Source organism: Cenococcum geophilum (assembly GCF_001692895.1).
Source record: "Cenococcum geophilum 1.58 unplaced genomic scaffold K441scaffold_18, whole genome shotgun sequence".
In the NCBI taxonomy this organism is placed as follows: Eukaryota; Fungi; Ascomycota; class Dothideomycetes; order Gloniales; family Gloniaceae; genus Cenococcum; species Cenococcum geophilum.
Genome location: NW_027137576.1, coordinates 2,203,192 through 2,224,841, shown reverse-complemented (window position 1 = coordinate 2,224,841; position 21,650 = coordinate 2,203,192). Strand labels below are relative to the sequence as shown.

The 21,650-nt window shown below is 48.6% G+C and overlaps 5 protein-coding genes across 5 annotated transcripts; all 5 read left to right on the top strand.

Moving 5' to 3' along the window:
* Positions 1–2,935: 2,935 nt before the first annotated feature.
* K441DRAFT_87572 (uncharacterized protein) lies at positions 2,936–4,677 on the top strand. The gene is made up of 3 exons (XM_067654503.1): positions 2,936–3,096; positions 3,149–3,546; positions 3,598–4,677. Exons 1-3 carry the CDS (start codon positions 3,078–3,080, stop codon positions 4,615–4,617), a joined length of 1,437 nt encoding a protein of 478 aa, XP_067504656.1. The 5' UTR covers positions 2,936–3,077; the 3' UTR covers positions 4,618–4,677.
* Positions 4,678–5,596: 919 nt separating this feature from the next.
* On the top strand, positions 5,597–6,019 carry K441DRAFT_557588 (Hydroxyisourate hydrolase; the record flags this gene model as incomplete). The annotated part of the gene is made up of 1 exon (XM_067643378.1): positions 5,597–6,019. One exon carries the CDS (start codon positions 5,597–5,599, stop codon positions 6,017–6,019), a length of 423 nt encoding a protein of 140 aa, XP_067504655.1.
* A 2,479-nt stretch (positions 6,020–8,498) lies between these two features.
* On the top strand, positions 8,499–10,465 carry K441DRAFT_677040 (uncharacterized protein; the record flags this gene model as incomplete). Its single annotated transcript, XM_067651023.1, has 4 exons — positions 8,499–8,601; positions 8,718–8,822; positions 8,888–10,064; positions 10,138–10,465. 4 exons carry the CDS (start codon positions 8,499–8,501, stop codon positions 10,463–10,465), a joined length of 1,713 nt encoding a protein of 570 aa, XP_067504654.1.
* Positions 10,466–14,571: 4,106 nt separating this feature from the next.
* K441DRAFT_635525 (general substrate transporter) lies at positions 14,572–17,056 on the top strand. Its single transcript, XM_067646436.1, has 11 exons — positions 14,572–14,883; positions 14,938–15,234; positions 15,291–15,417; positions 15,465–15,544; positions 15,603–15,838; positions 15,886–15,952; positions 16,012–16,148; positions 16,206–16,312; positions 16,370–16,486; positions 16,539–16,695; positions 16,791–17,056. Exons 1-11 carry the CDS (start codon positions 14,766–14,768, stop codon positions 16,950–16,952), a joined length of 1,605 nt encoding a protein of 534 aa, XP_067504653.1. The 5' UTR covers positions 14,572–14,765; the 3' UTR covers positions 16,953–17,056.
* Positions 17,057–19,990: 2,934 nt separating this feature from the next.
* K441DRAFT_557344 (uncharacterized protein) lies at positions 19,991–21,085 on the top strand (the record flags this gene model as incomplete). Its single annotated transcript, XM_067643373.1, has 2 exons — positions 19,991–20,224; positions 20,291–21,085. The coding sequence occupies 2 exons, from the start codon at positions 19,991–19,993 to the stop codon at positions 21,083–21,085; spliced, it is 1,029 nt and encodes a 342-aa protein (XP_067504652.1).
* Positions 21,086–21,650: the final 565 nt, after the last annotated feature.

Sequence of the window (21,650 nt, the reverse complement as noted above, 5' to 3'; positions counted from 1 at the left end):
TAATTTTTGAAGAAATGCTTGTCTCGCTTAAGTGGATTGTTAGGGTAGTACAAGTTATAACTTCATTAACGCGTATTATATTTAAGAGGCGCATCTGGAATAAAATCCATAAAGGCAACATCACTAAGCTATGAACAAAAAAACTTTTATTAAACCAGACTTGCTAATAAGCAAGCAAGCAAGCAAAACACCCCTCTACTTGCTTAATTGCCCGATTTAGAGGCCCTCCGCTTGCTTACTTGCTTGTTAATTACTTACCAAGACAGTATAGAATCTAAAGTTGTATAGAAAATCCGCTATGGCTTCGCCCAGCAGCAGTATATTACCCACTAAGCTCCTTTACCATCAATTAATTATAATATAAGCTCATTCGCGCGGCTTGGAGGCAGTCTATAAGGTAGACGCAGTAAAGGCAGCGCGTATATCGCGATCTTAGCATAGTGTAGAGGATCGAAGAAGAAAGCTGCGCGAGACTTTAGGTCGGCGCGGAAAACCGGTTTTAAATAGGCTTAGCGATTGCCTAAAAGGACTTATTTGCACTATTTGCATTACCTTAGCCATTAGAAATTAACTCTAAAAACACTAAAGGTCTATTACCAACCACCGCTACTACTAAATTAACTATATATAAGCAATAAACAAGCAAGCAAGCAAGCAAGCAAGCAAGCCCTTCCTTTGCTTGCTTAATTGCCCAAAATAAGGCCTCTTGCTTGCTTATCAGCAAGTCTACATCAAACTCTCTGGTATAACTACACAAGGCACCCCACCTATAGTAAAACCTAATTATTAGAGAGGTGGGAAAGCATTATTTCTAGTTTTCTTGTTGCTAGCTATGCAACTTGAATAAGCTATACAAAATGCTGTTCGGGTGCTCAAGAGAGGTGTTATATTAGAAACGCGCGACGGGATATTTTTGCACATTTCTAGTGTTCAAGCGTTTACTAAGAATGTTTCTTGGGAGGGGGAGAGGCGATAAGGACGGAAGATCGTTACAAGAATCAGGATCGACACAAGTTCAGGGAACGTGTTTTCTTAAGACTATATACTCTGCTTCTAAGTTATATATTAAGAGAGGGGTCGTAAGTGAAAATGCGGAGGACCGTGCGAAAATATATTTCCCTTTCCTTTTTGGGATTAGTGGTTTTCCTTACGTGGGGTCGCCCATAGGGTTGCTGTGCTTAGGCGCCTTTTGCGGGTCTTATGGGCAGAGACCGCCTAAAATCTCGTTGCTTAGGCGAACAGAGCCCCCTAACTCTGGGGCCTTATGGGATTAGCCACTAGTCCCAAAAAGGAAGGTGAAATATATTTTGCGCGGCCCTCCGTACCTGGTGATTATGAGAGGAGACGACTCCAGCGAGCTAGATTCGTGGGTGTCGTTTTGGATACATTGTATTCCATCCGGTTTCCCGTATAACTACTGAGAGAGGCTGTACCGTTTTATGGGAGGCGAGAAGCTGGCCTGGTATAATGCGCTCAGCAAGGTCTGGAACTCGAGGCTTATTTGGAGGACAAACTTCCAGAACGCGGCTCCTCCGCATCAGCCAAATTGTAAAGAGGAGTTATTTGTCATTCAATAATTGCCTGTGCGAGACTCCTGAGTGGCTAGTAAATTGAAACTGGAGTAAGATTCGACGAGCATAGCCGTCCTCGAAGTCTCCGCAGTGGCATCACTGCGTCTTAGACCTTCGGATGTGTGAGATCACGCTAAACACCTTGACCTTGGAACAGTTCCCAATTTTGCAACTTGGCCATTTAGAATGTTGGTTCGGGATTCTGAAACGAAAAGGAAGCAATTAATACAGCGCGGGTAAGGGCGTTGAGGCTTTTGGAACGTGTCGTGCGCGTGTTCATTTGAGAAATGTGGCTTGGTCTTGCTCGCTGCGCATTTCTCCACTCAGCCCGACAGACGAATTCCCAAGGCGTCCATCAGCAGCGAAAGCCGTGGCAACCTCTTGTGGATGAAAAGGCGGAGACAAGAGTTTCTTGACAGAAAACAGGAACGTTCTCCGGGAACGCCAGGCCGTTGGGTGGATTTCGCAAAAATTCGTTATATTGGCCAAGGGATGTTGCAGCTGAAGACGGCATGAAAGGCGGGGATTGGCCTTTGGGCTGTTCGGCGCCCTGGCCTTGTCAGCCGGGCGGGCTGCGGGCCCGGTGAGCAGGGTTAGTAGATTATTTGAATGTAGCGAGTGGCGAGCACAGATTGATATGGAGACTTCATTATTTGCTAAATGGGCCGAGATGAACCACGAGCCCTGAGCTGGGCAGGAGAAGATGGTGTCTTGGCTCCACCATTTGATGGTGTTCAGGCTGGTTGCCTCCCGCACCCCCCCTAGCAAAATAGTAGCGCCCTGGTGGCGTTTCCAGCCGGGGCAAACAGCTAGCTGTGTTGGGTACTGCATGAAGCCGCCATTCGTCTTTTGTTTTCGTGCCGAAAGGACTGCACATGGGGCCACCGGGCTGATCTGAGAGAGGCTTAGATACAACATACAATATACTGCCGCTTCTTCCGTTTGGACGCTGCTGCGCAAGCTGTCGACTTCCATTGTTCGCTCTCCGCGGTCGCGTCGCTTTTCTTTGATGAACCTCCTACCGCGAATATCAAAGGGCCTGGATTGTTCTTTGATAGGCTCGAAACACCCTGTCCTGACTAACCCACTTACGACTGGGGGCGTTGCTCGTCAAAGGAGCAGCCGACTCTTCCGTCCATCCCCTCAACCACCAACTCTTCTTACATCTCCACCTTGTGCAACTGGTCACAGATTGAATTTATTGTCGCTCGTTACATTCTAAACACTACGTTCTCTTCGCCCTTGGGTCTATTACGGCTGTCGCCGCCTTTCCATTGGTACTTCTCTTCGACGCTGTCCCCCGATCGCCCTCCTTTGTCCGTGCAGATCACCAGGCATCGTAACACCACAGCGCTTTACGCCTTATCACATTCTCTTCTCTCCAGCAGAGACCGTTGTTCGGACTTGTCGCACTCCGACCGGTCGGCGTGCAGCCCGCAGCGCTTAGCCATTGACCGTCTTCATTTCTTTTAATATACCACCACTGGGCTCGCAAACTCCGCCGTCATGGCGTTCACAAGAAAAGGTTAGCTTTGAACATCGCTCATATGTGCCTCTAGATTCTAATAGTCCAACAGATGTTGAGATCGCTCTGCGTACCATATTTCGTCGATGTGTGCAATGCCCCACCGATACAGCTCCCTCATGCCCTCCCTGTCCCAGCGGGCAGATGTGCGCTCAAACGCCATACAACTGCGGCCAATGCGCATCAACAACGTGCGTCCCACAGACCGTCGATCCCACAAACGTTACGAGTAGTAAAAGCAGCGGTCCGAACGTGGGTGCGATTGCTGGTGGTGTTGTAGGAGGGGTGGCATTCATAGCTATCTTGACATTCATAGTCTGGAAGTTCTGTCTCAAGGGCCGACGACGGCAGTATGATGAGGGAGCGTGGCAGCAGGTCGACGTTCCTGTCGAAAAAAGTGATCCCAACGACTTCACGATACGACGGGACGCACGATCTTCGACACACACCGTGGGTTCGATGACCTCATCTATCTTAACTCGCGCATCTAATATCATCCAAATCGCTTATATTCCTGGAGTCACGAATCGATCAGGTCTGGGATCTCCGGATCTTCTTGTTCCTCCAGTTCCACCCATTCCCATCGCTACGTCACCCTCCACGGCACTCAGCAGCCCTTACTCGACGGAAGATCAACATTTCTTTGTTCCAGGAGATCTTCGCGATTCAACTTACTCTGGTCTTACCGATGGTCGTAGTAGCTACGCCCGTACTAGTATTACACCAAGCCTTGCACGAAGCAGCGTTGCGACGACCATCTATCGTAATAATGCCATCGTTTCTCCTCTTCCAGCCCAGACCATCGTCCGTGGGAAAGCTGCTGTCGTTAGTGTCAAGTCAGGCGGAGCAAATAGCCCTGCGGAGAGTCTGGGCAGTGAGACGCCTCCAGTACCTCAGATTGACCAAAAGCATATGATAGCTTCAATTAGGGTTCAGATGCCTCGCATGACCAGCTCTTCCTCGTTGAGCCCGCAAAGCTCCGTCAGCAGTGTAGCCACGACTGGAAAGCCTCTTGCTCTCAACATTACCAAGAAAGGCAAGGAAAGTTCAGTAAAATCGACATCCCAGAACTCGACTTCGACATCGGATTCGCAAGCGAGCGACTCATCAACCATTAGGCCGTTAACAGAAGTCTCCTTGGCAGAAACAGAAGACAGCTTGCCGCACTCTCGAGCGCAAAAGTCAGAAGCCCGCTCAACTGACGTTGAGTCGGAATCAGAATCGGACGACGATGATCACTCTAGGGCTCGCCGCAGCCTTCTACGAAGTTCTTCCAATCCGCGGGACTCCGATATTACCGAAATCCAAGACACTCCAATTATGCTCCAAAGTCCCTTCACAGACTCTTCAAGTACTCCTGGGTCCCCTGAAGTGCCTCAACGGCACGTTTCGAGATCAAGCACCGCCGTGGGACCAGGTGGCCTGGCAACGGTGATTGAGGAATCGCCCACTCATGATAATCGAGCGTCGAGAAGAGAACGAAGTCCTTTTTCGGATGATAATGCTGTTGGAGGTAGCTGAGCATTGTTTCGCCAGAGAATGGATATGGTTAAGGATGTGGCGTTGTATGGTTGGGCACTCCATGATGAGTGCATCGAATCAATTTGGGGTTTGGTCATTTTATTGCTTGAACTTCTACTTCAACTTATTAGGGATATATCTGAGGCGCAATTGAGCGTCTGGCAGGCCCTGACCTCTTGCGAGGTTTTGGGGTGGCTTCTCTGTTTTACTAGAGTGGGGATCTGAATGCAAGGGCTGATGGCTCTGCGTCGTTTGTAGTTATGTGATTGTGATCTCTCTTCAAGTTCAATTGATCGCGATTGTCTAAAGGTCATGTGCAATTGAGCTATGTATGTTTCCCGATTAGATGGCTAGACGGAGTAAGGCCGTGGCCCGTCCCATGGTTTCAGGCCCGCGGTTGTGAAACGCTGGAACAGTTCCCCTGGAAGGATCGCGTCCCGAACAAAGCTATCATCCCCAACCCAACTCTTTTGAGGAAGACATAATCTGTTGACCTCAGTAATACCTCTTACTCATTTTAAGGAATCTGGAGCTATTAGAAGTTTAACTACTTGAGATATGTAATCGATGTCGCAATCTTTGCACCAACGGCTATCGGCGAAGCGACTCGGCGGCGCCCGACATCGATGAGGATGTTGATATAAAAACAACATTCCTACACGTTTCAACTCTTCATAGAGGAACTCACGCATTTAGCTCGGGAATTGCACAGAAAAATAATTTAGTACCAAAATTACTCAAGCATCCCCACTTGAATCCTATACTACCGCCCTGTAGCTACTGTTCGAACCAATCCTCCACCCCGCAAACCTCACTTCAAGCTTCCAGGAGCTCATTCCTTGATACCTGCTGTATGCCAGCCCTGTTCGGCGAGCGGCAAGTGGTTCAAAGAGTCGAAGCCCTCTCATCACACCTAGGCTCTTTACCATCAACCTCCAATCCCGCGTTAGCAACTCAACCGAGTCAATCATCGCCCGCGATGTCTGCAGACAAGCGTCCCCCAATAACCTGCCACGTCCTCGACACGACAATTGGCAAGCCCGGCGCTAACATCCCCGTCACCCTAACCCTACTCGACAAAGGGATATCTGAGTCTCTGAACGTTGAGTCCTTCACAGCGACCACGAATTCCGATGGCCGCGTGACCGGGTGGAAGAGCACAGACACGCATTTCCAGTCGGTAGAGGAGGTGTTTCAGAGCGCTGGGCTGGATACGCAGAAGCCGTTGCGATGGGCGCTGCGTTTTGATACCGAGGCTTACTTTGGGCAGAGGGGCATCACGGCGTTCTTTCCAGAGGTTGAGGTCAGGTTTCTGGTGGGTGGGGGCGACGGGAGGAGTGAGCACTACCATGTGCCGGTGCTGCTGGGGCCGTTTGGGTTCACGACGTATCGGGGGAGTTGAGTGGGCTGGCTGAGAGCGGGAAGAGTTTGATACTTGCGTGGAGGAATGTAGGGCAGATTTGGGCTGTGCTTGCGGACTCTTACTTCTATGCAATGGCCATGTTGAGATTTGTGACTGGCTAAGGCATGTATTGGTTAGGGAATGTATTCTGGGATGGCATTGAGGCATTGCTTCCGAACAATCTGAGGCAAGGCTTGTCCATGTAACTACAAGGTTGTGGGGAGGACAAGAGTTGTCTGGTAAGATTTATGGCCTAGATAGAGGCTAGTGATCAGAGAACATATCCTTTCACGCTATCATCGCCTTTCCGCGTTCTATCATATCATTCCAAGCTGTCTGTTTCCTGGGATGTGGGGGGATTCGTGAATCCTCCAGTCGTCTTCGGAATTCGTAGCTCATTAGCACAAGATACGTGGAGGCATCTTCGCAAGATGTACTGATTATCCCGGGCAGCATGTAATAGTTTCGTCACGCGTTATTTACATGCATAAATCCTGCTTCACATAACTGCTCTCTATTTGTATTTGCATGGACTACTTTAATTAATGCCTACATCTCCCCTCTGTTCTTCCTATAGGTTTGGGCACTATTTAATGACTCTAGATTAAGAGAAGACGTTAAGCTCGGCTAAGGAAGAAATGAAGATAAAAGTCAAATGTTATCTAAATCACGAATTGTCTAGATTCAACTGGTCACTTTCCTTAGAGTCTTCTTGTTTGTTTGTCGAGGACAGAGCATACTTAACTAGTCTGCGCCGCCCTAACATGTATCGGTTACGTTATCGTTTACGTTATCCCTTATATCGTTGAAATGGGCCTTGCAGTTATCGACAAGAGATAACTAATTAAATTAATAGAATTAAGGACTTGTGCTTAGGAATTTAGAGCTTTTAAATACTACTTAATTCTTATACAAAATTGATATATAGGCTTAATCTTTAAAGATGCGTCGCTCGATATAAGGCATGGTAGTAATGTGAATAATTAAATTCTGTTGGTAAGGAGCTTCCTGCGATCACGTGGTGGCCTCGCTAGTATATACGACTCCACACACATCATCACACACCAGCGTTCCCGTGTGACAAATTCTATATAAATATACGCGTTGTTTTGATTCTGGTGTTGAAATCCTTGCAAGCTGAGTTACATTGTCTCCACCATTTTTCTTCACTTCACCACAAACTCCCTTTTGGAATCGCTGATCGAACTTCTATGTGAAGAGCACTCCCTAGAATCCATAACTTGCGATAGGGACATGTAAAAAGAATAGAGCGGAGAGGGCTTCTAGGCCTTCCTTCACGAGGACATTGCACGAGCTTCCAAGCCTCCCTCAATTGTCTGAGATAATACAAGGGGGTAGCACGTACGGGACAGACGCCCCCTGCTAGTAAGTTTTTGGGATACGCGAGCCATCTGCAAAATACACGGGCTGTGTTATTCTGCAAGCGTACTAGCAGGGGGGCGTCCATCCCGTGCGTGTTACCCCCTTGTACTTTTTGTTGGCAGCCACATCAAAGCGCCGATGCCCAAAAAGAACAAAGAGATGTGTACTGATAGGCGTCAGAGTCTACTTTAAGCTTACCGACCTCACAAAGAGAAAATATTAGTTGGCGAGGCTGGTAAATAAGACGCTCCAAATCCCAAAGTTGGTGGTTTTCCGTGATCGACAAAAAGCGGTCAGCAATGCTGCGATGTAATTAGCCGTAAGGTCGTTAGCTCCTCGGAGGTTCGTCCGATTATTTCACGTGATGTTCCAGTTAAGGCTAGACCCGCCACCCAAGATTTCTCAGCAGCAGTTCCTTGGCTGTGACGTGCCTTCGCTGGAATTTCCTCGACCGAAACGCCCATCGACATCATCGCCAGCGCCTCGACAGTCATCAGCGCGCTCTCTCACAGCGGCCGACAGGGCTTAGTCTTGAGCCTCAATCCGTGTGCACCACATTACCACCCAGGGCAACCCGTCTTTGTCTGTGAATTGCATCGTTTGCGCGCCTTCGTAGCCATCAGGGGGCAGACGAGCATTGCGTCATCACAGCACAACACTCTCAACGCAAACCCTCGGAAGCAGCTCGAGGGACCTGCGCTGCTGCATCCCAGGACGCTGCGTGCGGTGCTATCTGTCACTCAAGCAAATATCCGATCGAACTCTGCAACCCCGCACCGAATTCCTGTAGGTCAAACTCTCCCCCGTCTCTCGTTCCTCGCCACGCCCTGGACAGCCAGGAAGTACTCGTCGTCTCACCTTCACCCTTCATCATCCTCCAACGCCTTTCAATATTCTTCGCGTTTAGTTGCCGTGTCGCTAACGTGCTTGCGCGCGATAGAAATAAGAAAAGTTCCGAAATTCCAACGTTGGCGCCACCAGTCCGAGAACAAAAAGGAAGGGGTAGGGAGTTGTGAGCAGGTGGGAAGCGAATACAGCACGAAGCGATCGACCCTTGAGACTTTCCGTGGAAGCAACATCTACGTCACCACCCAAAATGGCTGCCACTGCCACAAGGGCATCCAACAATTCTCCCTCAACCAATTCGAGGATGTCCTCGCCGAAGGACTCGAAGAAAACAACTGTTGGCAAGATTGAAGGTTAGTGTGTCTTGTTTCCTCTTTGCGCCCGTTGTATTGCCACCTCATCTCTGCTCCATCGGGCATCTTCTTACCTCCATTTGATACCCTTTGCCCTGTCGCATCATCGCATGCAGTAGAATGGATGGATGATCGAGGGCTGATCATGGCCTTCGAAGTAGACACTGCAAAGCGAGATAATGCGACTCAGTATTCACGCCAGTTATCATCCCCGCAAGTAGGTGCGTCGCATACGGACACGCCTATTCCCGAAAGTATTATATGTATTGATACTAACTTTTACCAGAACAATCCGCAGACGATACTTCGCAAGACGCAAAACAAAACACCACAGTAAATTCGAATACTCAGCCACTCGCGCCTCCACCCCGACCATCGCAAAACAGCACCTCAGATACACCCGACTACTTCAACACCGTTCACAATCCGTTCAGCCTGGAGCCGAATGTATTTGAGCAGTCGTTCGGTAACCCTTCAATAGAAACGCCAGGGAGGACTATCCTTCCACCCGTCGCAAACATAACTTCTCCTTCACCATTACCTGGCATAACACCAGGTTGGAATTCTCTAAGATCGGGGCCGTTGAGCCCTGCAATGCTGCCGGGTCCCACCGGTAGTAGCGACTATTTTGCGGATCCCGGATTTAGGGGCTTTCCAACGCCTAACGAGTCTTCTCTTCGTACTGGTCTGACGCCTGGAGGAGGTGGGTCTATGTTCCCTGCTCCCAGTCCAAACTCGCAAGCCATTTTCAACCTGCAGAGTGGTGGCGTAACGCCAAGTACAGCCGATTTTCAGCAGTCTGCAATGAGAGCAGCCGCTCAAGCGAACCAAAATAAATTCTCTTCGAGTAGTGGTCCCACCTCACAGCCCCAAGACCCAGTTCAGTCTGGAATGGATCGACATAACTTTCAGCAGCAGCCGCAGCAACAACAACAGCGAGGCCAACAAGATCTTTTCGGCCAGCACGACGTGAGCAGTGCTGCTAACGACCTTCTATCATTCGCTTCTCAAGCCAACGGAAATCGTAATAATGGACAATTTGCAGTCCCCAGTCAACCGACACATATGAATAATAACATGGGCCATATGCCTGTACAGATGGCTCAAGACACAACGCCAGCTCGACGAAACACAAAAGAATCTATTAATAGTATTTCGGGCTCTGCTGATACTGGAGACTTCTCAGACAGCGGTCACAGTGAGCAAGCTAAGCCATCGACAAGATCTCGCGGGAAAAAAGGTGGCAACACTAAGTCGCAAGCAGGTGGGCGAAGAAAGGCGGATGAAACTCCCGCCAAGCAAGGTGCGAACAAGAAACAAAAGGCCAACAACGGTTCTGCTCGTTCCCAGACTGCCGAAGAAGAAGATTCGGATGAGGACGGTAGTCCCAAACCAGAGTTAAACGAAAATGGAAAGAAGATGACGGATGAGGAAAAAAGGAAGAACTTCTTGGAGAGGAACAGGTATGGATTTGCACCGATCGACACTGCCGAACCTACGGAGTTAGTTCCGATGTACTTACTAACGGTGTCACAGAGTTGCTGCATTGAAGTGCCGTCAGCGCAAAAAGCAATGGCTCGCTAATCTCCAAGCGAAAGTTGAACTCTTCAGCACAGAGAATGATGCACTCTCTGCGCAAGTCACACAGCTGCGCGAAGAGATTGTCAACCTGAAGACATTACTGCTAGCACACAAGGATTGCCCCGTTTCGCAGGCCCAAGGTCTCGGCGGCATGGCCATGAATTCCTTCCTTGGTAGTGATATGGGTCATCATCAGAACCCTTACGGCATGGCAGGCATGCAACCTAACGGTGTTCAGATGGGCATGCCTATGCAACCGCAAGGCCAGATGCAGAGGAGGTGAGTGCTGGAACATAAAACTGGAGCCGAACCGCGGGCCGGAACTCACGCACGATCACAGTTGATTATTATTATCCCACACCGTGTGATTGATGCGTGGCGTTAGTGTCTTGAATAGTGATTCGAACGCGCGTTGGACGGGATAGACTGAACATCCCTACAATCCGCGGTCAATCAGTATGACGAACACTTCACAACACCAGATAATCAACATGAGATATGTGTCACCGCTGTTGTCTACGGATTATCTCCCACTTGTGCAAGACAGAGTCTGTAGACGTCCACTTGGAGCAAGACATAAAGTATTAATAACGACATACCTGAGGACAAACCAAACAATTAATTTGTTGCAACTCTTATACGACCCCTCCATCTCTATTAGCAATCCGCTGTCTTAATCATCTACTCGGTGCCATCACCAATAATTCCGGAACTGCAAACTACGGGAGTTATCGAGTTTTCGGGCAATGACACTATTCAAGCGTCCTGCCAGCTACTCCTCATCTGTACAACATACGACCACTTCTTCAACCCGACCTCTTATGTTCTTTCTGCCAACATCTTCCCTTACGTAACATGTAGATACATATTGGGTCATTTTGTCTCTTCGCGGTGGCTTCCCGCGTGCTATCATCATTTTACCGACAACTTTATTGCTGTGTTATTTCCGGCGTTTTTACACGAACATATACACAAAGGGTCTCGGAAATGTCCCACAGTTCTCCCCTCCGGCTCCTGGGTCTGGTAATCGGCGATTTACTGGACGGGGGTCTCGGACTGGGAAAGCGGACTGGGGCGGACCTGGCTGGCCGGGGTGGGGGGCGTACAGGTTTTTGTTCTTTGTTTCCTCCTTTCTCCTTTTTTCCACTGCGGCAGTTTTTGAATCGATTCGAGCTGTGCTTGCTTTAGCGACTTTGTGTATTTCGGCGACTGATATGGGTGGCTCCGGGGTTGTGGAATCGGGGTGGCGGGTGTCCTGTTTTCGCTGGTGTATGAGGAGCGGGTGTGCGCTTTGAGCAAAATGTGCGCTAGAAAGTGCGGTGGGTTAAGGAAAAATATGGATAGTGGGCTGAATGGGGAGTCGGCAACCCGGCGGAGGGTAAGGGTTGTAGGCATAACACGCAATACAAAGTCTTTCAAGATTTCTTCAATCTATCATATGATAGTTCGTGATATCTTCTTAGTTATCACGTTTGAAGGGGAATGTGGGATGGGAAATGGGCTGATGAGGTACGTTGTGATCGGAGCTAGATCCTTTGCTACCTGAACCTTTCTCCGTCTTATTGCTCTCGTCGAGTCCTGCATTTCTCTTACTTATTTCGCATCGTTTACGTTAGGGCTTCGGTCGTGAGACATGCCATTTTCTATGATTGGCCTCATGGAGCACCATATGGAGGCGAGTTGGTTAGGTAGTTTCTCTGAAGTTATGGAGCATGCCGAAGAAATCGCGACTTTTTGCATTCTACAGCAGCCCAGAAGGCTCTGTGCAGCTGGGGGAGTATCGGCCTGGCGTCGATCACTATTATATCAAGCTTAGATCAGGGGTGCCATTGACTCACTCACTTCGTGTATTTAATGAGGCTCCAGAGCCTCTCGCAACAAACCAGAGTTCTCATTCTTGATCGTCCTGTTCGACACATATCAAACTCGAATTTAAGTCCGGGAGGCAGCTTCTTATACCATACAAGGAGTTGCTCACTCAGCACTTCAGTGATTTAGGGCTATACATGAGGTGTGATTCTACTCCTACGTCTCCGACGCAATGAGTAAAGATACGCCGCAAAGTATTTCAGCCAAAAAACCAGTAGACACCTCGCTCCTGATCGTGGCTTAGTAGAAGAGGAACAGTTTCATGAATTAACTGTAGTAATAGGGGATTGTACGAAACGAGAGGTTTCACCTCGTGCTCGAGAAGGAAGCATGTCTAGTAGGCGCAATGGCACGATTCTTGCAGGTGAGGATTTCGAGGCGGCTATGGAGGTCGGAAAGGGATAGGATAGAACGGGCAGCCGAGAAAACGGCCTCGGAGGCTTGCAGTGGGCGAACTGATAAGAGAAGGTAGAGTCCAAAGGCCGTTCAGTATTAACCACTAAGTATATGGAGAGACGCACGCCTTCAGGATGTAATATTGGGCTTCAAAGAGAGTGTAGCGGGAATCATTATCTGTATCTAAAATGTCATTCGCGGCACAGAAATAGTCCAGTCCGGAAAGTGTGGCGGGGTTATCGTTTGGGACGTGATTGGCTTTTCGACAGTGCCTCAAGAGCGAGGATGAACAAGGCCAGCCACCTCTCGATCTCGGGTTGACTTAAAGCGAGGCTCATGTAATTTGTAGACTAGTTCAGCGCATCTGTCCGGGTTGATTAACGGGAATCATGCTAGAATTCTCTCCGAGAAGGATTGCTGTAGCACCCAGCAGATGGAGAAAACCTAATCATCACGGCTACGAGCCTGATAAAGACGGTTCCCTCGCCCCATCTCATACTCGAGGAAAATCTCACTCTCTTCATACTGGAACACCTTAAGAGCCTATGGGGCTTCATGGTCGTTGAGCTGAGATATGGCATACATGGAAAGCCCTATACGCCTTATCCTGGTGTTTCGGGCTGACGTTGGTTGAGCAGTGGCTACTGCTACAGGCAAAACTCCTTAGTATGATACCGGATATATAATGATACATTTGGTGTTACGATCTACACGCCCTGATCAAGCCTTTTTTAGTGTAACTAACGATAATCTGACTTTTGACGATATCGTTAAGCTCTACCACCAATATCGGTATAACTAGTTGTATGAGAAGGGGTATATCTGACCCATAAGGAGGGAAATCTATACCCTTTAGGCTTTAAGATCCACTTTTATTAAAGTTTTACTACTTATTCACCCTACACGTAACTCTTGATATAACAATACCATTGGTATTACGATATATTTGGCGCCAAAACCCATATCGTACTAAGGAGTTTTGCCTGTAACTGATAGGAACTGAGAGGAAGCGGCGTAGCTCGTGGCGAGACCCGGACGGTCCAGAATGAGGGCTTCGATCGGGTCTAGGTGGGAAGCTGGGAAATCTTCGGTAGCGGCCTGCTCTGGTCTTCACGTGGTTAGCTGTGCCGCAGGGAAATGAAGAGGGCAAGATGTAAGCGGGGTAAGTGAGAGGAATGAGAGTCTGGATCGGCGAGCCTAGTTTAGCCACAAGCACACGGACGCGATGGCTGCAGAGGTGAAAGGAATACTCCGGGTATCGGATGATTCCAGCAACCCGGTCGTCAAGGTGCGAGGCCCACCCAATTTAGTCGTGGCCTCGCAAACAAGGTCAGGTTAAAAACATAAGTTTAAGAATTTACGGTAAACCATTTATATACTGCTGTCGCTTGGACGTTGCGTCCGGTTCCTGCCCGCTGGAACGCTCACGCTTGGCCGGGTAGCTGGTGACGTGCGTCTCCATGGTCGCCCAAGCTCCCGGTGAGGAGTGGAGAAGATGCTCTGAAAACTGAGCAATAATATATACCCGATGCGCAGCGAAATCGAGCTTTTCCACCGTTGCGTGCATTGCGGGTTGCCCCAGATATTCTATTCAGCCCCCGCCCCCAGCTGCCACTCGAGTAATGCCAGGGGAGAGCGTTGCATCTAGGAGATCGCTATTAAATACACCAGTTTCCGATGCCCAGGCTTGTTTACGAGTGTTTACTGTTTCGAGCCCTCTTCCGGACCCTGTGGATTGCCGCACCGAGCTCATCTGGAAGGGCACTCCTATCTCTGCGGCTTTTGTCGTACTCGCGCACAGCAGATATCAAACTCTGTCTACGCCTCCTTTGCCCTGTTCGGCATGTCCCCAAACCCAAATATCTTGCGTCCCCTCGGGATGTGAGACATCCCCAACTCCGACCAGAACATGTGGAATGCCTGCAAGGTGTAATAGAAAAAGGTCCATACACCAATGGTCAACCGCGATGGACTTGTGGTGCGGAGCAGCAGCCACTCGACTAGCTGCCTCCTAGCTAGCAGGGAACATGAGTTGTGCCGCACATGGTTTGTGCGCGGAAGAGCGGGCAACTTACCTACCTGAGGGGCAACGTGCAGGAGGCTTGCATCCCAAGAAATCTTGTCGACTCGACTCCGCCAATTCTTGACAGGCGGTCTAACATGGCCGATGTTGATCCCTCGAACATATATTCCCGGTCTCACCTTGCCCCGATGGCCTCGATATCTCCCTTGCAGCGCAGAGTCTTCAAAACCAACCTTCGTCATCAATTCCCCTTTCCAACTTTTCCACCTCGTGGACGCTTTGAGGCTGCTTCAACATGGGCTTCCAGCCAAACTGGAATGAGGTGCAGCCTGAGCACAAATGGAATATCTTGTTGAAGCAGAAGAGGTTCCTTCTATGGGCCATTTACACCTCCGTTGGTGGTATGATGTTAGGTACGTTTTTGCCTTCTAATGCCTTTAGCTCAACGTATAATCTGACTTGGCAAGGTTATGATTTTAGTGTTGCGGGAACGGCCACGGCTATGCCGGCTTTCCAGCGGCAGATGGGGGAGGTCTTTCCAAGCCAGCCTTCAGGCTATCTTATCCCCGCCAGAATTCAGTCAGGCTGGTTCGCCGCCTCTGCAGCCGGAGACGCCATTGGTTCCATCCTTGCAGGTTTATTACTCGGCTGGCTCGGGCGGAAGCATGTAATTGGCATAGGTTCCGTTATTACAGCTGTTGGTGTGGCAATGCAAGTCGCGTCCAAAAACTGGCACCTCTTTTTGGCTGCTCGATTCGTAAATGGTATATTTGGCTTAAGCTCTCTGCTTCAATAATTGCGGACATTGACACTTCTCAAGCTATTGGATATGGATCGGTATATATCGTATCCCCAGTTTGGATGGGAGAGAACAGTCGACCAGAGCTCCGCGGCTTTTTCCTTTGCCTTATGAATGGATCAATCGTCTTCGGACAATTTCTACTTTCGTAGGTACTGCCACTAGCATTGAGGATCCTCTCTAATTTTTTCTAAGCTGTATATCACGCGGTAGCTCCACTATCATTGGTGAATGGTCCTACCAGACAATCCTAGTCCTTCAGTTCCTTTATGTCGGTTAGGCTACCCCGGCTTTCCAATTCGACAGTTTGTCCCATCTAACTGACTACTGTAGTCGTTCTCCTAGCGCTATACCCGTTCTTCCCTGAGTCACCGTACTACTTGCTGCAAAAGGGAGATACAAAGCGGGCACGCGAATCTCTCGTCCGAATACACGGGTCCGATCATCAAGTCTTAATCGATGCAGAGGTGATACGTATCCAAAACAATGTTATTAATAGCGAGGAAGTCAAGCGAGCCGCTCAAAACAACGGACCCCTAGTTCTGCAATGCTTCCAGGGAACTAATAAGGTATGATTAGGCTGCTTAATACGCGGAAAAGTGCTAACATAAGAAAGAAACGCACAGTGATTGCCATTCTCCTAGCTGCCGGTCAACAATTGATTGGAGCAGCCTTTGTTCTTGGTTAGTCTAGTGCAATTGGGCGCCGCTTGTTCTGTTGGAAGACGTTAATGTACGATTAGGTTATGTTACGTACTTCCTTTCCCTCATTGGAGTGACGGATTACTTCACAGTGTCTGTGATTCTTTACATAGTCATGCTTCTATCAAGTCTGTCTGCATTCGTCTTGATTGAATTCGTCGGACGCAGAACCCTACTGGTATTTTAACACCCAACCCTCTTCTAATCCTATGTGCCGCTAACTGGATTCCCAAAGGTCTATGGCGTGTTCGGTTTGACTTTTGTACTCTTACTTATGGGGATTATGGGCTGTATAAATACTACTGGCGCCATGTGGTTCAGTGTCGTTTGCATTTTCCTCTGGTACCATTTCACCTAAGAAAGCTCCTAGCTATGACAGCGCTAACATTATCATTCAAGGTCACTAATATACGAGGCTACTATCGGTGCTATCGGATTTGCGGTTGCTTCTGAAATCTCTTCCCTACCGCTCAGGGCTACTGTGCAGTCTATCATTGGCATAACGTCAATTGTAGTGTGAGTTAATGCTACTTTATAGGCTTCCTGACCGTAACTAACCTAATATTAGCGGCTGGGTTGTCGGCTTTGTTACGCCGTACATGATTAATCCTGATGCTGGAAATCTCGGACCAAAAGTTGGTTTTGTATTCTTTGGGCTCGGCGTCCCGCTCTCGATCGCTCTTTTCTTCCTCATCCCGGAGACTAAGGGTCTAAGCTTTGATGAGGTACGGTTTTCTACAATTTCCATTCCATAACTTGCTCACTCAAAGCATTTTGGTTGGAAAACCAGGCACATTGGCTAACCTTTCCCCCTTCATAGATCGACTGGCTTTTTAACAATAAAGTTAACATCCGACACTTCCAACAAGCCGTCAGGGCGCATCGCGAGCGGAGTGAGGGAACTGTTGAAAGCAGGGAGGAGCCTCTCAAGGCAGATACCACCGTTAGGGCACAAGAACTACCGTCGAAGGAGGTAGCTTAGGCCCAGCATGTAGTGATTCTGAGCTGGTTAGGCTAGCCTTGAGAATGTGGCTTGTGGATTCAATGAAATTTTATTTTGCATCATAACCTGTGGAGATTCGTGGCTGCTTATTATGTGCACAAGAGTGAAAGTCACCCAATCACACGTTTTTGCTGCCTATTACTACACCATCTCGTCAATTCCGGTGGTTAGCGCAGCCACGTCTGCACGGCCTTTTTGTAGGGGAAGTTTTGGTATTTTTGCTGTTTAAGGGAAAGTAAGGCCGTGCAACGTGGCTGCGCTAACCACCGGAATTGACGAGATGGTGTATATCTATTCGTCCAACACTTGAGATTGAAGCAGCCTAGCGCTAATATCTCTGCGGTTTGTGGCTCAAGTGGGTATTTCGGGATATTCAAGTATCCAGTCATCATCACTGCAGTAATTCAATTGGATTGGCTCTCGTAAACCCACATGATCTCCTCGAAGCAATCTCACCGACCCAGCCCTACCGTAAGCATCCTCGGCAGTATTGTCGCTAATTCAGTTACAAGAACGAGAGGGGCCAGCTCCGCTCCAAACGACGTTGAACGCTAATGCACGAGCATCCAAAGTCGATCGTCCCACCCACCAAATGGGTTCGCCCTGCGTGTTCCCGGGACGGCTGGTTCGCAATACCGAATCCTCACAGATACCGAGTCCACGGTCTAGCAGGGGTCCGTGCGGAACAACGAATCACACCAAGAGCACGCCCCCTTCGTTCGCCACAACGTGCACCTCGCCCCTCATTTGCGTCTGCCGAAGCCTAGCAACCGCTGGGCGGGCGAAATCGGCTGGAATCGCCTCGTTCGGTCGACGGGCTCGCGCCGGACAGCCGCGGATGAGGTTTAGCATCTCCATAACGTAATGGCCATCCATAATGTACGAGTCAGCCACCCACACGAACCACCCGTTGATCGCGATCGAATCGCCCCTTTTTTTACTATGGCCTCTACCGACCCCAAATCTCAACCCGTTTCCTTTTCTGTTTCTGCATCTGAACGTCTTGACCCATCACGCAGTCAAATGTACGATAGCATGAGCGAATAGCTAGCAATCAAGCTTATTTCAAATTGCGTCGTCGACCCCCGTGACAGCCACTATATAAGGGGTCGCTAATTAAGTAAAATATATTACTAAAAGCTCTAAAAGCTCTTAGTTACTAAGGAGTCTTTAATTAAATAGATTAACTAGATAGGGGCTTAGAGGTAGCTACTAAAGATCTAATACTTTATCTCTATCCCATGCAACGATAGCGTCATAGCAAAATAACAATTGGGCATCCAACTTAATCCGATTGGTTCTATTGGGCTGGATCTTATCGATAACATAGGACGAATTGTACCGTTGCAATGGATAGCTACAAGTATTCTTATTGCAAATAATTATCCTACCCCCCGGCTAGCATTAGTATCGGATAATATAACTATATCTCCTACCATTGGCAAAAGGATTAACAATCTAGTTAAGTCACTATTATAAGGTATGCTGCCCCTATATAAAGCGTCAAACACTACGCCGGGGATACTTCACGTAAACCTGGTCCGTACGTAACAGTAACACGTCGTAAGATTTGGTTTAGTATGAATGGAGTTAAGGAAAGATAAATATGACTCGTCCATAATGTCGTTTGGCCAATAACTACCAGAGAGCTAGTTATTACTTTGAGTTAACCACGAGGGTTCTATCTAGGTGAGCAAATGTGTGTCCTTAAATACATCCCTAACGCCATACAAATGGAAACCTCCGTAGCCTCCCGCACTCAGTAGGTTCGGCCCGCTCAGTTCTGATCCATTCCTCACACAGATCGGATCGCTCAGCCCTGATCAAACTGATCCAACCCTATTGGCTCGTCTTCCCAGTAAGCAATGGCTTGTTCCGTCAAGTCTCTTTCCAAATTCTTCGTTCTGCTTCCTCGAGTTTTCGCAGTGTCTTTGTTAGCCCGATTTCTTCCTGCTGTAACTTTAGGATTCGTTTCAAGGTTCTAGCCTCTTTCCGCTTTCGGTAAGCTGACGCTTTCTTGGCGTGTTGTAGCATAAAGTCTTTACTTAATCTTTGGTAACTTACTATTAGTATAGTTAATAATAATATAATCCTCTACTATATAAATAAGGAGCTTCTTAGGAAATAGAAGCAACGGCGTTATAAAAATCAAAGAAGGCGTATCTTAACCCGTCGAGGTCGTAGATATGGTCTGTGCGCGAACACCAGGATCAAGACTACGCGTGCTCTACATAGAATTCAACCATTGACTCAATTTAGCTGTAGTATCTGCAAAATACCGTTCTGCAGGAACGATGCCTGCCGGCAGCCTCATATTGAGAGGCTTAACTCTCAAGGATGGGCTTGCATAGAGATTTTGTATAAGAATTAAGCAATATCAAAGGCTTCAAATATCTGAGCACGGCTATCGAATCTAGTTAATCTAATTAGCTAGCGCTTATCGATAGGCTACGGACCCAAATCGACGGGTGAAGGGATAGCACGGCACGGTTTTACCGGTGGCAAAGGCACGGGAAAAGACCAGACATAGGAATTAGCTATCTAAGAGGAGCGCAATGCAGCTCTGCAATGTGTCATTACTTTCTCAAAAAGGGTTAGAAGGAGCTTCCAGTGGATAATGAAATATTTACATAGATAAGGTAGACCCTCTGAATCATTAAATTCGATCAATTCAACGCCACTGACTCGTATGGGTGGCAATTACATTACCACCGGGGGGAGTGGGGCATTCTTGCCCTCGGTTGAGTTCCAGCTAGCCGCGGTAGGGCTCTCCATCACCAATTGCCCTACGGAGACCTTCCGACCCAGTCCACATCGTTGCTGCGGGGGTCTTGCCTCTAAAAGCCGTCTCAGGATCCACAAATATACATAAAGGGTGGCAGGTGTTCACAGGGTGAGCGCGACCTCTCAGTTCAATACATCTACTTCTCCAGGCATTGCACTCTTAGACTCTCCTTTTGTTGACTTATCATATTTCCTTTCTCGCGCAGTATTACTCAGTAATGCCTGCAGCAAGAATGTCACTAACTTTCCAGGACTTGGTGATAATTCAATTGTCAGATCAGGAACGTGACTCACAAACCATCACGTTGGAAAATGTCGGCAAGGCCATTTCTGCTATGCATCGCGACGGGATCGTGGTTCTCGAGAACGCCGTTAATCCTGACCATATTGACACGTTGAACTCAGTGTTATCTGCTGATGCCGAAATTCTAGCGAAGCTCCCAACGACACACTTTAACAATACTGAGGTACATATCATCTCCTTGTCATCAATTTAATTACACATACTAGAATTATACTAACCAGCTTTCCAGGATTACGGAGACCTTCCCTGCGGCAATATGACCCAGGGGCCGTCGTTAGATCCAGAACTTATGTTCGCAGATGTCTGGGCCAACGGCCCAGCCGCTGCTGTTCTCAATTCCATGCTGGGCCCCAAGCCTTGTGTCAACTACGCGAATGGCAATACGGCCGTTGGCGGCTTCACTGGTGGCCGGCAGCGCGTCCACGCTGACATCACCTTCAACCACAGCATGTTCCCGACCGCCATCGTAACCAACTACTACCTCATCGACACAAGTCCAGCAAACGGCAGCACCGAGCTCTGGATCGGCTCACACCGCGACACCACCTTCGCGGATCAGCGTAACTGCCGCGACACGCCGTCACCTCCAGGCGAAGTCGAGTTCGGGATCCGCAAAGAGCTGGTGGAGGCGCGCCGTGCGTTCGCGCCACCAATCCAGCCGACGGTCAAGCGCGGCTCCGTGGTCCTGCGCGATCTTCGACTCTGGCATGCAGGCCGCTCGAATCCGTCGCCAGACCCACGCATCATGCTTGCCTTCGTCCACACCCCTGCATGGTACAACTGCCCGGCGAGGATAGAGCTGCCGGAGGCTGCACGGCCGCTCGTAGAGCAGTGGGCACGCCAGGAACATCCGGTGCAGTACATGGCTGAGTTTTTTTCTTCGACGTTGGACCAGAAAACGATCAAGTTCAACCCGGACTTCAGTAGTACGAATAAGGGTTATTTGTCCCTGCTGCCGGACTTGCCGGCGGGGTTTATCTATAATGCTGATACGGTTTCCAATATTAAGATTAACTATAGATAGGAAATTAGGGGTTTTGCTGCGGTTATATAATGTTGTTGGGACTGTTATGGTGTATCGGCTTTCCCAATGCCCGGAAATGCTTGTAAGAGCGTCTTTGTCGCTCCCGAATGGTAGAATTATCAGACGTGCGTAGGAATTGGTTCTCAAGAAACTTCTGGGGAATGCTGATGGACTATTAGCGTAGTCTCCTTTCTCCAGTGAAGGAGTTGATATATTATGTTGTATGAAGCTTTATGACCGCCACATTTTATGCGGAAGCGTTTGAATTGTTCCAAAGGCAAGATGTCATAGATTTGCCCGTAACGCTCGTTGGATGCTTCTCTCTCAACAATGAACAGGCGTATAATGAGTCATGATTGAAGTACATTTGAACATATGTGGTCGCTGCTGAATACTGGCGTGTCTTTGGCAGTCTTCTCTTTAAGTACCTCGCATTTAAGGAAGACACAATGATGGCAAAGGTTGATGAGGTCTGGGACCATCAAACCATCTAATTTAAGGGTTCCTTTAACGTCACTATTCCGTTCACCTGAAAGCATCCAGCGGTAGATAAATAGAAGAGTGT